At 34.0% G+C, this 22,880-nt stretch overlaps 1 protein-coding gene across 1 annotated transcript in view; it reads left to right on the plus strand.

Annotated features, from left to right (window-relative positions):
- The window catches only part of LOC150085259 (ubiquitin-like modifier-activating enzyme 6), an 88,763-nt gene that overhangs the window by 33,810 nt on the left and 32,073 nt on the right, over positions 1-22,880 (plus strand). The window contains exons 5-7 of the mRNA XM_090374503.1: positions 4,265-4,379; positions 5,368-5,447; positions 16,716-16,829. Of these exons, the coding sequence (XP_090230629.1) occupies positions 4,265-4,379; positions 5,368-5,447; positions 16,716-16,829 (309 nt within the window). The remainder of the gene's footprint in view (positions 1-4,264; positions 4,380-5,367; positions 5,448-16,715; positions 16,830-22,880) is intronic.

The following is a 22,880-nucleotide window of genomic DNA, read 5'->3' on the forward strand; positions in this document are numbered from 1 at the left end:
AAGTCCTTGGAATGAATAAAATTAATTAACAGATGTGCCATATATAGAATAAAACATATGAAAAGCATAGTTTGTTTGGATACATAGATCATCTGATGAATAGTCATAATGGACCAAGTAACTACCCTCTTTTTATAGTTAGCAAAGGACATTACGTGATTGTTTTCCATTAAGATTATTACTATAATTAATACCACTCATATATAACTTGTGAAATTAGTAATATAGTTTATTAAGCTAATCGCCTAAATTAGTATACAATTTAAGGTGACATTTCAGGCATCTTACAAGACCGTGCACCCCCCCCCCCCATAAAAAGGTTTCAGGAGGAGGGCTGTTATCTCTGTGGAGTGAGTTGTTTGATGAAATTTTGAAGTTTTCTAAAAATAGAAACCTTGTACATGAATGCCTTTGACTAGGTTTGTTTTTATTTTTTTATTTTGAACTTGCCCAACATTAAAGTGAAATTATCAACAAAAATCAAATAAGATTTTTTTTTAAATTGTAAAACAAAAAATTGCCATTACTTTTTTTGATCCAATAATACTTTTTATGCGTTTATTTATTGCTTAATTCTTCAAATTTCTCCCAAATCAGATAACTGATATAATCGCTGATTTTTTTTTTTTTTTTTTTTTTTCCCCTTCTTTCTTTGTAATTCATTCCAAGTCCTTGGAAGTTAAATTTTGCTATATTACTAAGCTATTTATCTCTCTAAATGGTCATATTTATAATGGAAATTGCAATACACTTTCATCATTATCACATGTTCCCGTTATAAGAATCAATTTTGAACGCCTTTGTGATATTTTTCTAAAGCACGTTTCTGGAGGTCACGACCATAAAACAACAAAAACAATTTGCCCTTTCCGGTTTATTGGACTTTTCTGTTAGTGCATCTAATTATAAACGGGTAGTAAACTCGATCTTATTGAATTTTCGATAATACAGATAACTGCAGTTGAGTAGGTTTTTGCGCTATTATGGTGAAATGTGTTCCCCTTCACTGAAATCTTCAATCATATAAAAACAAATTTTCAGAAACTTGTCTTCATTCCCATTTACATATTACAATGATGAAGGGAAAGCGACCAACAAAAAGCACAAGTGATGGTAATGCCAGGAAACGAAACAAAATTGATTTAGAAATGAAGATGATTAATTAATTTAGAAGCAGGGCAAAGTTTGTCATCTATTGCAAGGAAATTAGGTCTCGCTGCTTCAACAGTGAATACTTTTTTAAAGGACAGTGCCCATATAAAAAGACATATCAAAGCATCAATGCACTTAAGATCAACAGCGTTCAGGTGCTATATCGAAGGTGTAACAACTGTTAATAATAATATGGATGGAAAATCAGATTCAGAAGCGAGTATCCCTGAATCTAATGACCATTCAAGCAAAAGCAACAAGTATTTATAAAGATATTAAGTATAAGTACGGCGAACCCCAACCCATGTTCGTGGCAAGCAACGGGTGGTTTAATAGATTCAAGCATCGTGCTGGTTTCCACAACATTAACGTATGCGGTGAAGTCACCAGTGCCGATTCTGCACAGCTGCAAAGAAATTGATGTGTTAGAAAAAATTATTGATGAAAGCAGCTATTCAACACAGCAAATTTTTAATGTTCATGAGACTGCTCTGTATTGGAAAAAAATGCTGAATGGAACACACATTGCCAAAGAGGAAAATACAATGCCAGGTTTCAAGGCATCAAAAGATAGGGCCATGCTCTTGCTTGGGGCTAATGCAGCAGGAGATTACAGATTAAAACCACTGCTTGTGTATCATTCTGGAAATCCTCGTGCATTTAAGGGCATCAATAAAGTCACCCTACCTGTGCATTTCCAATCGAACCAGAGAGCATGGATAACAATATCTCTTTGAGGATTGGTTTAAATGCTGCTTCATTGCCGAGATTGAAAAATATTGTAAAGACGACAACGTTCCTGTCAAGATTTTGCTTCTATTAGATAATGCTCCTGGGCATCGTATGCATCTAGATGATTTCAATTCGAACATGAGATTCATATTTCTACCGCCAAACACGAGTTTAGTCATCCAACCTATGGATTAGGGTGTTATTTCGAATTTAAAAGCATACTATTTATGCATAACATTTGCTCAGGCGTTGTCTGCAGTAGATGGTGAGAAAAATTTTATGTTAAGAGACTTTTGGAAATCTTACAACATTTACTACGCCATCTTAAATATTAATAAGGCCTGAGCGGAAATTACTAAAAGTTGTTTAAATGATGCATGGAAGAAAATATGTCCACAGCATGTAAAAGGCTTCAAAGGGTTTGAAAAAGACAAATCGTATGAAAAGGTTACAGATAAGATTGTAAAGGTTGCAGAGCTACTTTAGTTGGAGGTTGATGCCAGAGACATGGAGGAGTTAATAGAGGAAGAAGAGAAGGAATTATCTAACAAAGAACTTATTGACTTGCAGGCAGCGATAGTGAAAGAAGAAAATGCTGAAGAAGCTCAAGATGAACCAAATGATGAGCCGAGATGCTTCATCACCAGAGAGATGGCAGTGGCGTTTTGTGAAATTGCATCAGCAATGGCGAGGTTTCAGAAGATGGATCCTGATAGCGAACAATTCTTAAAAGTTAACAGAGGGGTGAATGATATGCTTGCTACAAAGAAATCTACAATGAAAAGAAAAAAAAACACTGTCCAGTCATCCATTAATATGTTCTTTCGTAAGGTTGAGTGGCCGGCGCCTTTTAAATCTTCATGCCCTCAACCTCCATAGCAACATACTTATCAGCTGAGGACATCAATTCTGGCAATGATGCTCGAGATTACCAGGCAATACCACCTAGTATTGCCTGGTAACACAGAGGGGCGGCATTCCTCCATGTGGTGTTTGCGACACACTTCGATTCCTCCTTACGCTGGTTCACACCTGCAGCTGCAAAAAACCAAACCACCTGGGTGGTCACCCACAGTGTGCTTGTGATTCAGGGGTTATACCCATGATACTGATAGTCCCACTATCGTGAAGGTGCAAGCAGAGGATTTGGCTGCCACAGACCATCTGGACTTCGCCGAACTTGGGCCCACATGACTTGGGTGTCACCCGAATATCAGTTCCATCAGCATTTTAGACTCCCAGCTATCAAGTACAGCTTGTCTGGCATATCTGAGAGAATGCCTCTGACAACCTCAAGGACCATTATGAATTTTATTTAAATTTTGTATAAGTGCATCTCCTTTAAAGTATAACTATTTTATGATTATCCTGATATAGTGTTAGGCCTATTAGGTTGTAAAAATTTACACACCTTGGAGGGGGAGGGGGAGCTTCATAACAAATGTTTGAGTGTTGCATGCAGCCCACTGGCCACCAGTTTGACCTGCTTGTCCTAGATTTATGAAGAATTTTTTAGATATTTCTGGATATAGTACAGTTGTCTGTAGTTTTGTTATTATTTATTTAGCTGTGGGGTTTAATAAAAGTTAGCACTCTCCCTTTCTTGTTTTTATATATTTACTTTCACTTTTCCCCAGCATTACAACATGTTGGAATTGCTACTTTTCCAGCCGTATGCACTAGGGTTTGAGTCAGTTGTCTTAATTCTTATTTGTTAGGCAATGAGGCCTGGTAACTTTCCTAGCAGTTTTTGCTACAAATTTTTTGGAAGGGTAATGACTTCACCTGCTAAATCCTATATACCAGTTCAAGAATTAAATTACTGTTTAATTCTTGAACCATTAATACATTAAATATATTTGCACATAATATAAAACTTATTTTGAATCTAGATGCCAGTTATTTTGTAAGTCATCCTATCCACATGGGCTTTTCAGCAGATGCCACTAATCAGTTGTACTATCCATGTAAATTTGAAAATGATATATTCTGTTAACAACATTAAATGGAATGTAATTTTTATGTTATTATAAGGTGCAAGATTTTCTAATGGGAAATAATATCTGTCAGCTGTCGCAGAATGGAATTCTGAAATCCAATGAACATAAGAAAATTTCAAAAAAAAAAAAAAAATGCTTTTCCTAATTTTATTTTTAGATACAAGAAAAGTAATATTTAAAGACATTGGATATCAGTATGTGACTAATATTTTTCATTAACATATTAATTTCAACAATTATCAATTTTCATTGATAATATTGATTTCAAACTTAACTAGAAATATTTCAGGTGTTTTCTCTCTTTCACATTAAAGTGATTTCATTAATGCATCATTATTCAAACGATTATTTAAGTCTGATTTTAAATTATTACATTTTAGGTAATAGAAACAGATGAAGTTTTACAGAAGCCAGACTCGTCAAAAAAAACATCAGATATGTTAACTGCTGAAGAATGTCTTAAGATTTTTAAAGAGATGTTGGAATTTCCAAGTGGTAAGAAGAAATTGACATAATTTAACTTAATGGAGAATAAAGAAGTAGTATATACTACATTAATTATATCTTTGAAAGAAGTTTTCTTCACTTGTGATATCCATCAAGAAATAAACTATTCCAACCCTCTACGCATCATGATAAGTACGTTAATAAATGAGCATCACATTATAAACCCTTTACCAGGTTCTTGTTCACATGCCCTTTGAACAAGAACCTGGTAATGGGCTTGTGACATGATGCTCATTTATTAAAATATTTATTGTGTTCTATGAAGTGTTTGAATCACTTTTTCTTGACTGTATACTACCCTTAAAAACAGAAGATGTCTATGCCAACATCAGCTCTAGTAAAAAAACTTACAACACATAAAAACTATAGAATAAAACTCACCTTGCTTACATTACAAGGAGAAATTGCTTCCCTTCCTCAGAACAGAATTATACTATTTTTCATAAGCATTGAAAATGCAGCATTTCAGTAAGAAGGATCATTAAAATGCTACTGATATTCTAGTGGTAAATGAACAGTTGGTATGTGCTAAGGTATTAGTGACAATAAAAGCTTTTGTACCATTTTATTCCTCAATCCTATCAACTATGAACTATCTGACTTAAGCTATGAACATAAGTCTTTCTAAACTTTTCTGGTGTAATGTTTTTTTATTTTCCATTTACCATGCCAGAAACATTTAACACAATTTGGCTATTGTGATTTCATTATTTTTTAGTCTATACAGTACAAATCATTAACCATATTTCAACTTTTATGAACTTTCAAACTGCTATTGCAACCTTTGCTGGTTGTCATTATACTTGTTTGATTGAGCAAACTTGCGTGTGGTGGCCATTTGTATTATGGAAATTTAGAACATTTAATGGCTAGAGAACAGCAAGGAATGGTTATTTTTGACATTTGTGACCTTAATCACTTATTCAGGTAATTGCTATTCATATTTTATACATTATTATTATTTATTTACTTTTAGATTTTATACAGATAGTTCCACTTCAGTTTGAAAAGGATGATGACAGTAATGGCCATGTAAATTTTATTTGTGCTGCTGCAGTGAGTCATATTTTGTAATATTCCTTTTTTATGATGTTATATGACTGTCATTAGCATTTTCACCTACCATTTATATTTTATAGTAATAATCTATTTATTTATTACTTTCACCTAGAAGTTTTCATTGTACCTATTGTTATATGTCTTTTTATTTTTAATTAAAAATAAAAAAATATATGACATAGCAGTAAGGGTTGTTTTTTTTTTTTTTTTCCTTCCAGCTATAAAAAAAGAAAATAATAAAAAGTTTAAAGAAAGTTTTGGAATGGTGCTTGCCCGAAACTTACAGAATGGAGTTTATACTCATATTAAAATATGAGTAGAACCTCCATTCTATAAATTTTTATACTGATTTCAAAATTGACACCTTTTTTTTTTTTTTTTTTTTTTTTAAACAGAGAAGAATTTTCCACAAGTTGGAAGAAATTGGAATGCATCAGTAAAAAATAAAGCCCAGTGCAAAAATTCAAGTGTTTACAAGCAAAGTAAAAAAAAAACTTGAACACAAGTTTTGGCTGTGAAAATAACAAGACCATACCAAGTCAAGAAAGTCCCTAAACATTAAGTTCAGTTATATGTAATGGGAGGACAAACATGTTGTGAAGAGTCTAATCTACTGTATTTGTCACTACTAGAAGAGCCTCCACTGGATTCACCTTCAAAAAGGATCACCTCTTGGCTTGGAGAAAGCATGGTAGTAGATATCCATGGAGTGAAAAAACTAAAAATTCACTGATGTTTTCTCAGAAAAGGGTGTTTCTGAATCATTTTCTAATGCTGATTTCAAAAATGACTGCCATTTGTTTCAATCACATCAGGTTTCTACAAAATTCATGAAAGAAATTTCGATATTTCACAAATTTTAATTTTAATTTTGGCAGAATATGTGCACTGAAATAATAACAAAATGCTCCTTTTACCATATTTTATATTTTAAATACATGTTAAAAACACTATTAAAAAGGGGAGTGTGGGAAAAAGTCCACTAAACATTCACCTCTCATTTTAAAAACTGATCTATGATGGGTGAAATATTCATTTCTTTGATTTTCTTGCAGATTCTTCTTCAGTCCCTCTTCAGCATCCAGCAATAGTCAGCCATCATGTTGACATTCCACCTCCCCTTGTACCTCATCTCCAAGTCTTTAATGTCCTAGTGAACCCTCTCACCCTGTTCTGCACTAACACTTCCTAGAATTTCTCAGAAGTATGTGGGGGGTCAAAAAATGTACTTTGACACTCATTTTGCAGTCCATCTTCTTGAAGTTTGCCAACATATTTTCAATTACATTCTTGTAGTCCAGATCCTTGTTGTTCCCTAAGAAGTTCTCAGCAACAGACCCGAATCCATGCCTGTTTCTCTCTTTTATTCATAGTTCCCTCAAAATCTTGGTCCCCCATCAGTTTGCGAATTTGAAGTCCCACAAAGATACCTTGTATAGCTTCTCTTTGGTGATTAATGGACAAAAGTGCAAAGGTAGTTGAAGCAGGAACCTTCCTGAGGTAAAGCTTTAACAAACTGTTTCATCAAACCCAGTTTGTTGTGCAAAAGTGGAAGAAGGACAGTTTTGGTATCTACCAGTGGTTTATGAACTGTTCTTTGATCCAGCAACAAACTATCCCACTTTGACCAGACCTTGGCGTCTCATTGCTTGTTTCTTGCTCAGCTGTCCCACTCACACAAAAAGCAAGGCATTTTTGTATAGCCAGATTTCTGTCCAAGTAACATACCCATCACTTTAAAGTCAGCACAGACCAGCCAGTTATGTTCTTCATGCTTAATATTTGTCAACAACTTCTTCAAGTTGTCATATGTTTCTTTCAAATGCACAGAGTGGGCTGCTTAAATTGACCCATATTTATTTCCATTCTGGATAATACACCTTTGAGACTCCTCTTTGATGAATCAATAAAAGGTCTCCACCCTGTATGATTGTAATTAACTCCTAAATAGTTCATTATCATATATATTACTGCAAAAAACTGTGGAATCATCCTTAGAAAAGTAGGGAACTAGTTCTCATTCTCTGTGTCTGTACCATGAAAAAATGTCCTGTGTGATAAATTTTAAATCTCATACTAGATCTATGCTGTGAAAACAGTTGATGGCTGGACTCATTGTCTCCAGGCATGTAGACTTCAGTTTCATATTCAGAAGCTTCACTTTCAGCACTCCCTGCTAGTACAGCGCCTCCATAGCCAGGTGGGAAGGAGCAGCAGTGCATAGCACATGCTTCTTGATTAGACTGGGGTTCGAGCCCGTCACCACCAAATACGGAGGATGCAGAAAGGTCAGAGAATGACCACCGCATATCCCGGAGCAATATGGCCTTAGTTGCTAATGCTCCTAAAAACCAAATAACAACAACATCTTCTCTTTGCATTGTATTAACTAAGGAAAAATAATAGTCATCACAGTAGTTTGTAGGCTCCTGCCAAATCATGGGAATTGCAAATGACATAGTCTTCTTTTTACCATTTTTCTACAATCTCAATGCTTCAACATAGGTTCAGCAAACTTTATGTTGACCCAATACCTTGGTCACTGAGTTTTACTCCAAAATAAGTAATACACATTTTTTACTAATTCTGTAATATCTTGTCTTTGCTTGAGGACTGCATAACTTCCACAAATATAAAAAATAAGTTTGGATTGGTCAAACACTTTCATAAAGACATTTTGCTCACAAGTTTGACATGATAACCACAAAAATAAACTAAGCTCACTCTGCCAAACACTTCTGCATGGAGCTCTTAAGGTCAAGAAACAAATGACTGAAGGCAGTGTTGCCAACTAGTGAACATTTAGTTTATAAATTCCCAGCATTTACTCCTAACTTAATACATTCAATAATACAACTCATGATGTCAACATAAGTGATTTTGTGAAAAAAACAGTACATAATAAAAAAAAACGATTAACATAAAAAAAGCATAAAAAATTTGAAATAAGCATAAAAAACTGAGTTAAAAACAGTTATTAATTTACAAACATCAAAAACCATGCAGAGTGGTGTAATCAGTTCCTGGAAAAATTAATATTGTACTTAGTACTTTTAGAATTAGTACTAAACACCTAGAGAATATAAAATCATGTTCTTTCTGTCAAGACAATATTTCACATTGAAAGTCCATAGCTCTATGTTATATTGTGCAAGATTAATTGTATTGTTCACAAAGATTTTATCATATTTCTTGTTCGTATTGAAGGTATTATATAGTGCAGGAAATGATCTCACAGTGGACTCTCCAAAAGATGTAATCCCAATAACAGATCATGTCATAATTACATTAAGTAACTTAATGATTACTTTCACTAATGTACAGTGCCAAAGGTCTAGGTTGAAGGGATTTGAATATTCTGAGCAGCATGGATCTAAATGACAACACTAGTTGTTTTAACTCTCCTGCTAGCCAGCACAGAAACCAATACTCTAGAGTTAAGATGGCCTCTAAATTTGTGGAAGCTGAGGAAAACCAAATGATAGCTCCATAAAAAAAAAAAAATACTTCGAGATGACCTTTGAATCTGAAACTTTAGCCATATCTCATCCAGAAAACTCTACAAATCTTTGTTTTCATAATACTGAAATAGTCCTTGAAGGTAAGTTTGGAATTCAGGGTGATACCAATAAATTTTATTTGGAATAGGCAATTGTAAATCACATAAATACTTAGGGGCTAAAATTCCGTATTTAGTCTTAAATAAAGGGATTGATAACCAGACTAAGAAAAAGAGAAGTGGGTGGTCAAGGCTGATCAAAGATACAGTTCTGGACAAAAGAAGTACAGTCACTGCATTTACTAGAAGTTTAATCTGTTAAAACAGTATTATCTGCATAAGAAAACACTTGAGATATTTCCATAAAAACAGAATAGTGTAAAAAAATGAAGAAAGTAAGAAAGAACCTTGGAGAATTCTAATCACCAAATAGATCATACTGGACTTATCATTGAGGGGAGGGAAGCTCACATTGTGATAAAAGGTCCTTTAATGGAACAGAGACAGAACTGAAAATGTCAATTATAGAATGCAACTCTTTGGGAATGTGTATGTCAGAAGCTGGTGCAACATCAGAAAACACAACATGCAAATTTCCTCCAATGTGTGTAGGCGCCCCTGTAGCCAGGTGGGAAGGAACAGCAGTGCGTAGCACACGCTTCTTGATTAGACCGGGGTTCGAGCCCGTCACCACCAAATACGGAGGATGCGGAAAGGTCAGGGAATGACCACCGCATATCCCGGAGCAATATGGCCTTAGTTGCTAATGCTCCTAAAAACCAAATAACAACAACAACCCTCCAATGTTCCATGCACCGTAGTTGACATGACACTTCAGTGGAATGGTAATCATGAACAGACTTCAGCTTTCGGAATTGGAATGTTCCTGAAATTTTCCACATTAGCAGGATGATGGCAGAATTAAGGAGCTTGTTAAAAATAATCAGAAGAACATCTAAAATTAAATAAAATTTTAAAAAAAGGCAAACTTCAAATAGAAATTTGGAATGGCATCATACCCAACAACTGAAATGTCAGACAAACTGTTAATATGCTGCTTTAATTCTTTACTGGAACAGGACGTACTTGAATGTGGAGAGTGTACCTATTGAAGTTGAAAGAAGCAGAATCAAAGGCTGGTAGACTGTTAAGGTAGTTTTGAAAATGAAGAATATGATCAGACCATTTCTCCAAGTTCAGCAGAGTAGTATTATTAAGCGCAATAAACCCCCTTGCCAAATTTTATTCTAATCTTAAATTCTCAATAGCTACATTTTTACTTGCAACAAACCTTTCCCTAGATAGGGAATAAGAATTATAGATAAACACAGAAAGGAAATTCTTGTACAGTTTAAACAAATTTTAAATCACATAGTTAGCTCCTGTTACCAGTGAAATGTGAAAAACTCTAGATGTTGACTTAGCTGCAACAAAAGAAAGCGATTTCAACAACCAGAAAGGTGCATCAGCTGCAGGAAGGTTTGTTAAGATTAGACCAAGGAAAAGCATCCATCACCACACAAAAAAAAAAAAAAAAAATACCGCAAAGTCAAGCTGGATATGTTTAGGAGCAAAAATAAACCTGGTATGCAAAGGACTATTAACATGGCCAACTGAGGTCACAATAGAATGGATAGACAATATATATTAATAGGTGTATGGTTGGAATTCAGCTGAAACTCAGAAAAAATATCACAGGTTTGAGAAAAAATCTAATTGAGCATTAAAACGAGTGGAGAAAGATAGAAATTTCCAGAAACCTGCATATTTAGACTAGTGAGTTAAAGAAAGATAATAACATTATGAGCACAGTTATTAGAAAAATTAAAATCCCCAAAAATAAAAACTTGCTTGCCATTATAAACAGTACCAAACCAATCTAGAAAGTTCTAAATTAATAGATGAAGCAATATAAATTATTACTACAACAATTTGAAATTATGACAACAAGTGTTCAACTCTAATGGCCAAGGCATCCATTTGATCAAGCACAATTGAACCTATAGGAGCCTTGGGCAAATTTTTTGATAGAGCCAAGCAAGTCAGCCCCTTTCTTAGAATTGCTCAATACTAAAGAAATATCATAACAAAACACTGAGCTTATGGAAATCAAATACTGAGTATCTGATAACCATATTTCTCTGCAACCAACGATATTACTGACTAGACAACAGTGATTCAATCAACTCGGAAAGCTTATTTCTAAGGCTACATTTTAGTAAAAAAAAAAAAAAAAAACTGCAAGGTAGACCAAGGTGGACTTCCCTTCAATTTAGGAATTGGCTGAAACATATTATAAAGCCTTTTAGCAAAATAACAGTAGAATGACTTGTCCAAAAGTGGACAGTATACATCCTGTTATACTAAGAAGGCTGCATGTGAGTGCATCATCCAGTTGGGGGGTGTTAATGAGATCATCATTACTCTCCCACTCCCTGGACTGGAGAAATTCTAATTCCTCCAGTCCACAAAGGAGGTGCAAAAAATGTGATGGGAACTACCATTGAATTTGACTTCAGTGGTAGGAAAGATCATGATGTTGGTAGTTAAAGGTATAGTGTGGTTACAATACAAGACTATCTAAATAGGAATGGTATGCGTAATGGATCACAGTTTGGGTTTGTGAAGGGGAAGTCTTGCCCAGCCAATCTAATTAATTATTATGGTGAAATCATTAAAAAGTTAGATGTGTGAAACAACTTTGACATTGTTTACTTGACTTGGTAAAGCTTCTAATGCCATTCCCATGAAATGCTATGTATAAATTAGAGCAAATTTGGATTAATGGCAAGATCCTTCTCAAGGGGTGACTAAAAGGCAGGAGACAGAGTAGTCATAAATAGACAAAAAATCGGTGGACCAAGTAGCAAATGGACGTCCTCAGGGATCAGTGTTCTGGCCACTTCTGTTTCTTCACTTCTTTACTGACATTGATGTGGGAGTGAATGGAAAGTTGTCAAAATTTGCTGATAATTTAGAAGTAGGAAGGATATTTAATGACTAGAACCAGAGCCATGCCGAGGATGAAGCGAACGAGGCTCTTGCCTCAGGTTAAAAGCTGAAAAGGATTTTCAGCAAAAGAAAGATTAAATAATTGCCATTTTCCATTTTATGTTTTGATTATTCCAATCCATTTATGGTCTTGCTTTTGCAAGACCAAAATCTTTGTCGCGTCACTGTACAGATACCAAGCTCTCTGCACCAGCGCTATCTGAGTTGCTACCATGGTTGTTGCTGCACTGGTTGTCATTTTTGTAACCTTTTATTTTTATTAAAACGTGTACCAGAAATGTATATTTTTTAAATAAGTAATATTTTTTTTATATATATTTTAAGGGGACACAATTTTTTATTCTTGCCTCAGATACTAAAATGACTTAGATTGGTTGCACCAGTTGGTCTGAAAAATGGAAAATGAAGTTTAATGCTTCTAAATGTAAGATTTAATATTAAGATTTTGCACCTAGGACACAAAAATCCAGGAGTTACAGGCCATCATGTCTGTGATATGCAGGACCTTTGAAAGTAGGGAAAAGATGTCACCTCTCCCCCCTTCATAAGATAGTGGTGAGACTGCATTTATAACATTGTGTTCAGATCTGGAGACCACACTTGAAGAAAGACAGAACTTTTAGAAAGAGTTCAAATAAGGTCAGCCAGATAGGTAAGGAGTACTAATCGATGTCCATGTGAAGGATGTATTAGAAAAGCTTGGCAATTAAACATCTGGGGGAGGGATCTGATAGAAGTATACAAGGCCCTGAATGGAATCAGTAAAATGAAGAATATATTTTCATTAATAGAAGAGATAGAAGAACTTGGGAGCACAAATACGAAATTTTGGAGAGTAACATGTGGCTGGATCTCCTGGTGTTTCCTTTTGGACAGCATGTTGTAGATCATTGGAATGAACAACTGACCACAGTGGCCAAGAGAGAGAGCATTTAGTAAAGTTTGAAGTGAAATTGGGTAGTTATTTTTTTCTTGATGGAAAAGGTATGAGTGATTGGCGGTTTTTTTTTTTTTTTTTTTTTGGCAGATGCAGAAAGTTAACTTTTTTTTTAGTCATTATAATACTAATATAATCAGTATCTTTCTTGTTTCCTAAGGAGTTGTGAATAAGCATTTTTGAAGCCAAATCATGCTTCTCTTTTAACTGTAGTCATTAAATTTATTATTATTATATTATCATTATTATTAGCCATATGGTGCAAGGAAGCCTGAGGCTTATACTGCACCAGCCAAAAAAAATTCCTGAGTTACCCTGAGAGAGAGAGAGAGTGAGTCAGAAATAGAAGGGAATCACCAAGAAAGAGAAGAATGATGATATCCAGCTCAGGACCTTGGGTGTGCCAAGCCCATATTCACCAGATGTGAGCCCCTTATCTGTGAATTTGGAAGAAGTTAACTTTCTTTCCAGTGAAAATGCCTTCTTTGAGTCATTAATAGGACTTTCATAAATTCTGCCAAACATTCACATTCAGTACCTTTTTGAGTCTGGTACAAAACTGTCTCTGCATGGCCATTGCTTTCTTCAGTGCTGAAATCACACTTGGCTTACCCATTCCCATTTGAAACAAGAAACAAATTCAGTCTTTTGGATCTTGCCTTGTAATTATGGTATTATGAACAATTTTTTTCACACCTCTAAAATGAGAACAGCTTACCATAAGTTAAAAAAAAAAAACCTCAGTCAGAATGTTACATTAACTTTTTCTGGAGTGACTGTTTTTAATATATCCAGTAGTCCACTAGTTTTTCACCATTGGATTCTGTGGAGTGAGTTTCTTCACAAAACTCTGGAAATATGTAAAGATAAACTTTATATGTAATATTAATTTGTTCTTATTACACAACTGACTTGGTTGTCCAATATTAGAATGAAATTACCGTGTTTCAAAAATCAAATCAGAATCTTTTTAAACAATTACAAAGTATTGTAAAAAAAATCAGAAAAAAACCTTTAAAAATTCTTAAAAACACGTTGTTACTTTTTTGATATAATACTGTCTTCTACATTTATTTATCAATCAGTTGATGAATTCCAGAGAATTTTGACTTTGTAAGAATTATTACTTGATACTTCTTAAAAAATCAAGTAATAGTGACCGACAAGCAGAATCTCCACTTCCTCCTCCTTTCTACTGATTTTAAAATGTATTTTTGTACTATATCTGTTATAAACTGCATCTACAATTAACAATAAACACAGATAAGAGATAGCAGCACTTATAGATTTTAACATACAGCCACTCCCCGACTTACACAAGTGTTGCGTTCTGCAGAACTCTACGTAAGTCAGAATTTCCATAAGTGCTTATACAGCACTCGCAAATTTGATTTAAACAAAAAAGAAATGTTTGACTAACGTGTAAATAGAATTATTTATTCAATTGTTTTATTTCATATGTAGGAAAAATTACAAAAAGAGAGAAGAGACAGGCATAATGTCAGCAAGTTTTACCTTTCGAACATCATTGCCATCGTTGTGGCAGAAGTTGAGGGCTGTGGAGATTTAGAAGGGGTTTTTTCCAACACATCACAAAATTTCTCTGCAGCTGCAGAATCAGCACTGACGACTTCACCGCATATAATATTTTGGAAACCATTTTTTCCAATATAATATTTTGGAAAATATATGAACTTGGCTTGGGGTTCACCACACTTATCTTCATAAATACTTCTTGCTTTTGCTTGAATGGCTATTGCTTCTGAATCCAATTTTCCATCCATATTATTGATAGCTTTTCCATCTTCGATATAGCACCTGAATGTGTTTTTTGATTACTGTTGATCTTAAATTCGTTGATTCTTTTATACGTGCACTGTCCCTTAAAATAGTATTCACTGTTGAAGCAGAAAGACCTAATTCCTTGCAATAGATGACAAATTTTGTCATGCTTCTTACTTCTAATCACTTTCATCTTCATTTCTGAATAAATTTTGTTTTGTTTCTTAGCACCGCCAGCACTTGCACTTTCTGTTAGTTTGTAATAAGTAAATAGGAATGAAGAGAAGATTCTGAAAATTTATCTATGTTTTTTATATGATTGAAGATTTCAGTGAAGGGGAACTCATTTCACCATAATACCATAACATAAAAACCCACACAATTCCAGTTATCAGTATTATCGCAAATGCAATAAGATCAAGTTTACTACCCACTTATAATAGATTGCACTAACAGAAAAGCCCAATAAACTGGAAAGCGCAAATTGTTTTATGGTAGTGACTTCCAGAAATGTGTTTTAGAAAAATATCACAAAGGTGTTCAAAATTGATTCTTATAATGGAACATATGATAATGATGAAAGTATAGTGCAATTTCTATTATAAAAATGACATTTTAGAGAGATAAATAGCTTAGTTATATAGCGAAAATTTCAACTTCCAAGGTCTTGGAACGAATTACCAAAAAAAAAAAATGTGTTATTGGGTTCACACATTACGATATTTTCATGATACCTCCCATTTAGACCGGGGTTCGAGCCCGTCACCACCAAATACGGAGGATGCGGAAAGGTCAGGGAATGACCACCGCATATCCCGGAGCAATATGTCCTTAGTTGCTAATGCTCCTAAAAACCAAATAACAAACAAACAAACCTCCCATTTTTTCCTACTGGGTGAAAAATACATTTCCATGATTTTTTTAAGTTTGCACTGGCCGGCAAACACTTACGTAAAGTCGAATTTACGTAAGTTGAGTGTTACATAAGCCGGGGAGTGGCTGTATTTTGAAATGTTATTTCAAGTGAACTTTAAAAATGTATAAGTGTACATTCTCTGGAAAAGATAAAAGTGTACAATTACTAAAAGTTATAAAAAGAGCAATAAAAAAATATATTGTTTAATAAATAGAAGTAAAATAAAAATACAAATATACAGGGCACTTTTGGCAACAATGTGTAACTTTCTCCACTATAAAACTGATAAAGTTTCACTGTTGGCTGGAGCTTTAAGATTATTATTGTTCATTATGCCCCTCCTGCTGGTAACAGGAAATACCAATCAGCCTTCTTTGTTTGATAAAATTAACCCTCTCTATAGATTTACAATTATCTTTTAGCTATAGTCAATAAGTCAGTAATCAAATTAGCATAAGCATAATCAGTGCATCACTTGTGCTCAGCAACTGGACGCAAGTCAGCTTTCTCAGTATTACAATAACCTTTTAGCCAGTTCTCTATCCTTGCCAAAAATAATGCCACTTTTTTTTTGCTTATGCATGTTTTTAAAGCAGAGTATATGATTTGTGATTTTCCACCAAGTGGTGTCTGTATGGCATAGATGTTATAATTTTGTAAGATTGTTCTGACTATCCGTTGCAATACTCCTGGAGAGAAAGGAACATAAATCAAGTAGGGGATAGCCAGGATCTTACAAAATTATAACATCTATACTATACAGAACAGCTGTCAGAAAATTGCAGATGACCCTCCCACCCTTTAAAAACCTAGTCTGTTTTTTAAAGGGGGAGGGTATGTGCTACAAAAATAGGTACCCTACTGTGAAGTAAGTCCCTTTACACAGCTATCTTAACAATAAATTTAATATTCCTGGAGTATAAACAAAAAATGAAGAGTAAAAAATAAGTTTGGTAAAATAATTAAGTTTTTTTAATATGTCTAAAATGTTCGTTTGTTTTTCGTTGGCAAAACAAACCAACATTATTGGTAATTATTGTATATATTAATATCTAAATAAATTAATATTATTTAAATATTATTTTATCTATCTTATATCTCTATCTGATTTTTATCTAGAATTTGCGAGCATTGATGTATGGAATTGAACCTGCACCACGTTATAAAGTTAAGAAAATAGCAGGAAGAATTATACCAGCAATTGCTACAACTACTGCTGCTGTATCAGGATTGGTAATATGTTATATAATTATGAAATGGATTTTTTTTTTTTTTGTCTTTCCTCATAATAGTATTAGTTAAAAGATAAAAATTAAAAGATATTTTCTCTGTACCATTATTAATTTGGCCTTCAGTTTCTTCTCAGTTCCATCACTAATAGGTTCCCAATTATGATTGGAAGGAAACTTTCTGAGCAAGCAGTACTGGATTCAGTTATCTAATTCACTGATTCCCAACCTGTTTTTTCTTTCATGACACACTGTCTCATCCAGTCTTTGAGCAGCATACCTGGCCCCCCTTCCTCCTGATATGTATTCATAGAAAATGGTCTCTGTGAATACAAAAACTCTTATTTGATAATTTTCGTTTAATTTAAGTAATAAAAAATATTATAACAGGATTACAAGAATATGATACAAATATTAACACAATGGTGGTGGCAAGTCACCTGAGTGTTAACCCTCAAAAACAACAATTCCACACTAATCAATAATTAGCAATTAAAAATCTAGAATTTCTAAATATAAACAAGCCTTTACTGCAGTAATCTCTGACGTGATGTTTGCAGAGTAATTGAGTGCAGAACCCTGTCAGGTGACCACCACAAAGTTTCAAATTATACATTTGTTTATAGTTTCTGGTTGGTTATTTTTTCTCTCCCACTAGTTCACTAGACCTTTGTTGTTTTTGAAAGATTTGTTGTTTTCACATACTAAAGATGAGAACATGAAAGCCAACATTCTTTCAAGATGGCTGCCTCTATGAGAAGAAACATTCATAATTTAAAATATTTCACTCTGTGAAATACACCAAATTTGAAATCAGTTTTGAAAATGGAAGTGAGTAATAGTATATAATATATATATATATATATATATATAAATTTTTAATTTGTTAAGAGTATTTATACACACATAAACAATAAGTAGAAATGCATACACATGTTTAAAATTTCAAGAGCCTAATGGTCTTTTAAAGTGGAAAATGAGAGTCTCATAGATTCGTGTTTATATTTTATGTCTAGGATGTTGTTTTTTTAATTTTCATCAGAATTAATTTTTTTAAATAAATGGTAAAAAACAAAGAATTTTTTAATAAAACAGGCCTACGTGCTCTGGATTCATAATGCGAAAATTTATTTTTATTTTGTTACACAGAGCATTAATAAAACTACAATAAATAAATTAGCTAATTTATTTATTGTAGTTTTATTAATGCTCTGTGTAACAAAATAAAAATAAATTTTCACAAAGAATTTTTTATATATTTATTTTAGTAAAAATAAAAAGTTATATGCAGTAAGTATTGCAATACTTTAAGAAAGGACAAAATATTGGTATTGTCAAAGCAAAATTCAAAAAAGCCAAAACTTTTCCAGAAATTTTTAAAAAGTTATCATGTCGGGTGACCTGTCTTTGTGTTTACTATAATTGGGGTGCCACCATCAGGTTAAGTTAATGGGAGACTTGTGATTAATTGACAAAACAATTGTTATTCATTTCTGGGCCTGAAAGTAGATAGAAGCATATGTACTATACAGGACAAAACAGAATTCAGTACAACTTAAAACAAAAATACAGTAGAGAAGTATAGACTCTCTAAAAAATAGTTCTCCACTGTGCCTCGCATGCCCTAAAGCTGTCTCTGCCAGAATTAACTGCTTTAAATTATATTAAATGGTGAGCTGTATTGCATTATGCCAGTCGTGAACCATGAGCATGGACTGTGAAGCACTCTAATTGTAACTAGGATTGAAACAAGCATTACATTAATCAAGCAAATTTATTCCTGCAATGCTATTACAAGCCATTCAGCTTTAGAAATAAACTTGTATATTTAACATGATCTAGATCAATTCTTGTTGCAATTAAGGGTAATTAAACATTTTATACTGCTGTTCAAGACAAAATGTGTATATAAAACTAGAGAAGTGTATGACACATATAAGTTTTTATATGTTATCTCGGTTTGTACATAAAATTTGCATAAAAGGCCCACAAATTTAACACTCTTTGTAGAAATAGGCATAAATGGTAATTTTTCACTTCTATTCTTGCTAGATAAGAAAAGCTGTGAATAGGTTTTTTACAGGATTACTGTAAAAAACCTATTCACAGATATTGTTAAGATGACTGTTGGTGATGGAGAGCCATTGGAATGATCAAAATAAATCAACAACCACATGCATTGGTCGCAAGGTAATAGCTTGAATATTCATCTCAAGGTTATGGAAATGATTCAGAGAGGATGGGACATCTAACCCCCAGAATGTGCTGTTAAATATGGATGCTAATATCTGGCCTTAGCATCCATGTTTGCATGTTAACTTGCATGAACTGTCATTGGTTGCAGGTCATACTGTCAAGGTATAGCATAAGTTCTCAAGCTTGAACAAAGGGAACTCTGCTAAGAAACCTGAGATTTGCATTCTTCTGACTAAATCCCACAAGAGCACCCATTTATCACAGAGTACAGAGCACCACATTTGGGATGCTAAACAAAGGAATTAAGTTTTATTCTCTCAAAAATCCCAATTAGCAATTCCTAGTGGCATTTTTATATCTAGCAAGAGAGAATGTAGCATTTGATGTCAACAACTTTTTTTTTGCAACTTGCTGCCAATGCAACTTTTTCATTTATGAAAAAGTTGCATTAGCAGCAAGTTGCAAAAAGAAGCTCATAAATGTATTTTTTTAGTAATCCTCCTTTGCCTGTGAACCTCGTTATGGTTCATTGTTAATCCATTGTAGAGAAACATTCTTTAGTATATACTATGTTGTTTGATATATAAAGAAGATTGTTGTTATATCCAGCTAATTTATACTCAGCTAATTTATTTTTATATGATAAGGAAGCATATTAATTTTGGTAATCCACAGTTCAGAAAGGTTAAAAAAGTAATAAGAAAAATACATTGTTATAATGTACATTGCTTCCATTGTCTCAGTTGTCTCACTGCTGTTACTGTTACTTCATATTGTTTTTACTCTTGAACTGCAAAATTTGAATATTCTACTTAGATACTGCTATTTGTTGATGATGCTATAGTAGAGTAACAGGGGATGTGAAAAAGGTGGGGTGTTTTGTTTTTTTTTTATTTTTATTCAAGAAAATTTATAGTTTAATGTTTGATCTTGGAGTAAATATTTTTTGTAATCTCACTAAATATGGAAAAAGTGTAGGGAAAGAACTGTACCAGGTATTTGATGGAGTTTGTTTTTACAGTGAATTTCAGAAACAAAGAGGTAAGCCAGTGTTAACTCTGTCTGTGTGTGTCATCATTTTGTTCACGGTTTTTCTTTGAATATCCAAAAAGATTAGAAAAGAAAAAGGTTTAAATTATTGTACTGAAAAGTACCCAACCTACTTAAAGTGCATCATGCAAATACAGTGAAAAGAAGAAGGAACATTAAACAGATTGTTGTGATTATTTTAGGAAGAATTTTGTTAAAAGAAATATTAAACTGATTACTTTTTATTTTTTATTTTTTTTGACATTAGCTTTAGATAATTAGCAAAGGTGGCCGCCATTAAGAAATATTGGTTTAGGCTCATATTAGTTTCTTTTATTTAAAATATTAAAGATCCAGTAATCAATTAACTTAAATGTAAATATGAAAAGACATACCTGTAAACATCTAAATTATATTTAATTCAGAATTTATTTTTTAAAAATGTTTCTTATGAATTATCTTATTGAACAGACAGAGAAGTTTATACTTTTTAAACAATTAGTTTCAAACCTGATATTGCTTAGAAAACCTGTTTTGACAAACTTTGTGAAAAATTGGGTTTGTTTTAACAACTGTAAAATTGAGTTAAAATATATTCTTATCTGAATTTTAATCATTAGCATTGGCAGATGATGCAAGAAAGCAAGCTTATATAGCATCAGCCAAAAAAAAACCCTTATTTCACCCATCCACTCGCTCTAAGTATTTGTCAAGTTCTGCCTTTAATCTATTTAAGCTATCAACTTCTACGACAGATGGAAGTTTGTTCCACCAATCAACCACCCGCTGGCTAAAGGCAAACTTCCACACATCTATCCTACAATCGTCTTTCCTCAATTTGAATTTATGCCCTCTCGGGCGATTATTCTGACCAAGAGGAAGAATCCCATCCACATTAAGCATGTTCAAACCATTCAAGGCTTTATACACCTCAATCAGATCACCTCGCAGGTGCCTAGTCTCCAGACACTGTAATTTGCAAAACTTAAGCCTTTCTTTGTAAGAGCAACCTAATCTTGTTGCCCTTCTCCGTACACGTTCCAACAGCTCTATATCCTTCTTAAAATGAGGCCTCCAGACCTATATACAGGTCTGGAGGCCTCATTCTACTGAAGGTGTGGAATTGATTGGACTGACCATTGCCTTATACAAGGAGATAATCACCTCCTTATCCCTGCTAGAAAAATTCCTGTATATCATTGACAAGACACCATGAGATACTCTTGCAGACCATCTGCACCTCAGAAAACATATCTGCCTGCACAATTATCCCCAGATCCTTTTCATTCTCTACCACTGTCAGTATAGTACCACAGTTGGTATGTTGCTCTGGGGTTACTGTTTCCTATATATAGTACTTTACATTTGTCAATGTAAAGTACTTTCTTTTGCCACCTCTCAGCCCATCTGCTCAACCTTTCCAGATCCTGTTGCAGCAGCATAGCGTCAGTAGTGTCCTTAACAACCCTTCCAACCTTCATATTGTCTGCAAACTTGGACATTAAGCTTGATATACCGTCATCAGTATCATTTATAAATACAGAAAACAACAATTGACCCAACACTGACCCCTGAGGGACTCCACGAATAACATTAGTCCACGAACAGCAGTGTCCATTGATTACCACTCTCTGTCTTCTCCCACTCAACCATCCCTTTATTCATAGCAGCAATTTGCCTCCAATGCCACACTGCTCCAATTTGTGCAGCAGTCTTCCATGTGCAACAGTATCAAAGGCATTTCTAAGATCCAAATGTATGATATCAAAGTTATTCTTTGCATCCAGTTCCTTTGTGACTACATCCTACTATTTAATCAAATTAGTCAGGCAAGGCTTCCCCCTAACAAACCCATGCTGTGCCACAGCTATAACTGAAGTCTTGTCTAGATGATCCTGCAATGCTTCTTTAACCTGTGCCTCCATTAATTTCCCTGGAACAGAAGTTAAACTAACAGGTCTGTAATTACCTGTGTCTCCCTTCGATCCTCCTTTGTGGATTGGGGTCACATTTGCACATCTCCAGTCCATGGGTACCTCCCCTGAATCCAGGGAAGCTCTCATAATTATGGCTAAGGGTTTGCTTACTTCCTTTGCCGCCTCCTTTAATATAACTGGATAGATTCCATCCACCCCAGATGCCCTTCTTGTGTTTATCTTCAACAATTTCTCCTCCACTTTACTCTCAGTTATTACAAAATAATCTAGCTTACTGCCAGAGTTGAATACACCTCTGGCATTCCCCTCGCTGAATAACTCCTCATGTGTGAATGTTGATTCAAAATATTCATTTAATTTGTTAGCTACCTAAGCAAGATCATCAACAGTTGAACCATCGATATCAAGTGGACCAATCTGATTCATCCCCTTCCTTCTAGAGTTTACATAAGTAAAGAACTCTTTGCTGTTTTTCTTTGCATCCTTTGCAAAGATTTCTCGTAATCCTCTTCACCTGCCTAACCTCCTTTGTAACTTGGTTACAGACCAGCTTATATCTATCATAGCTTCTGTGTCACATGTTAATTTATATGTATCTCATGCATTTTTCTTTTCTGTCACATGTCTAATTAGTTCATCTGACATCCATTTAGCCCTAAATCTTAAACAATATTTCTTTGTTGGTATGAAAAGCCGAGTAGCTTCCAAGATTAATTCCTTGAATGCTTCCCATTTTGAATTTGCTGTTGGTAACATCATCAGTTGGTTCCACCATATAGAATTTAAATACTGTCTCAGACCACCATAGTCACCTTTACGAAAGAAAAAACTCTTCCCTTTACCCTTGATGGTAGTTACCTCTTTGAGTAAATCCCACTTCAGCACACTGTGAT

Source organism: Mastigoproctus giganteus, chromosome 5 (assembly GCF_048544385.1).
Source record: "Mastigoproctus giganteus isolate SK-2022 chromosome 5, ASM4854438v1, whole genome shotgun sequence".
NCBI lineage: Eukaryota > Metazoa > Arthropoda > Arachnida > Uropygi > Thelyphonidae > Mastigoproctus > Mastigoproctus giganteus.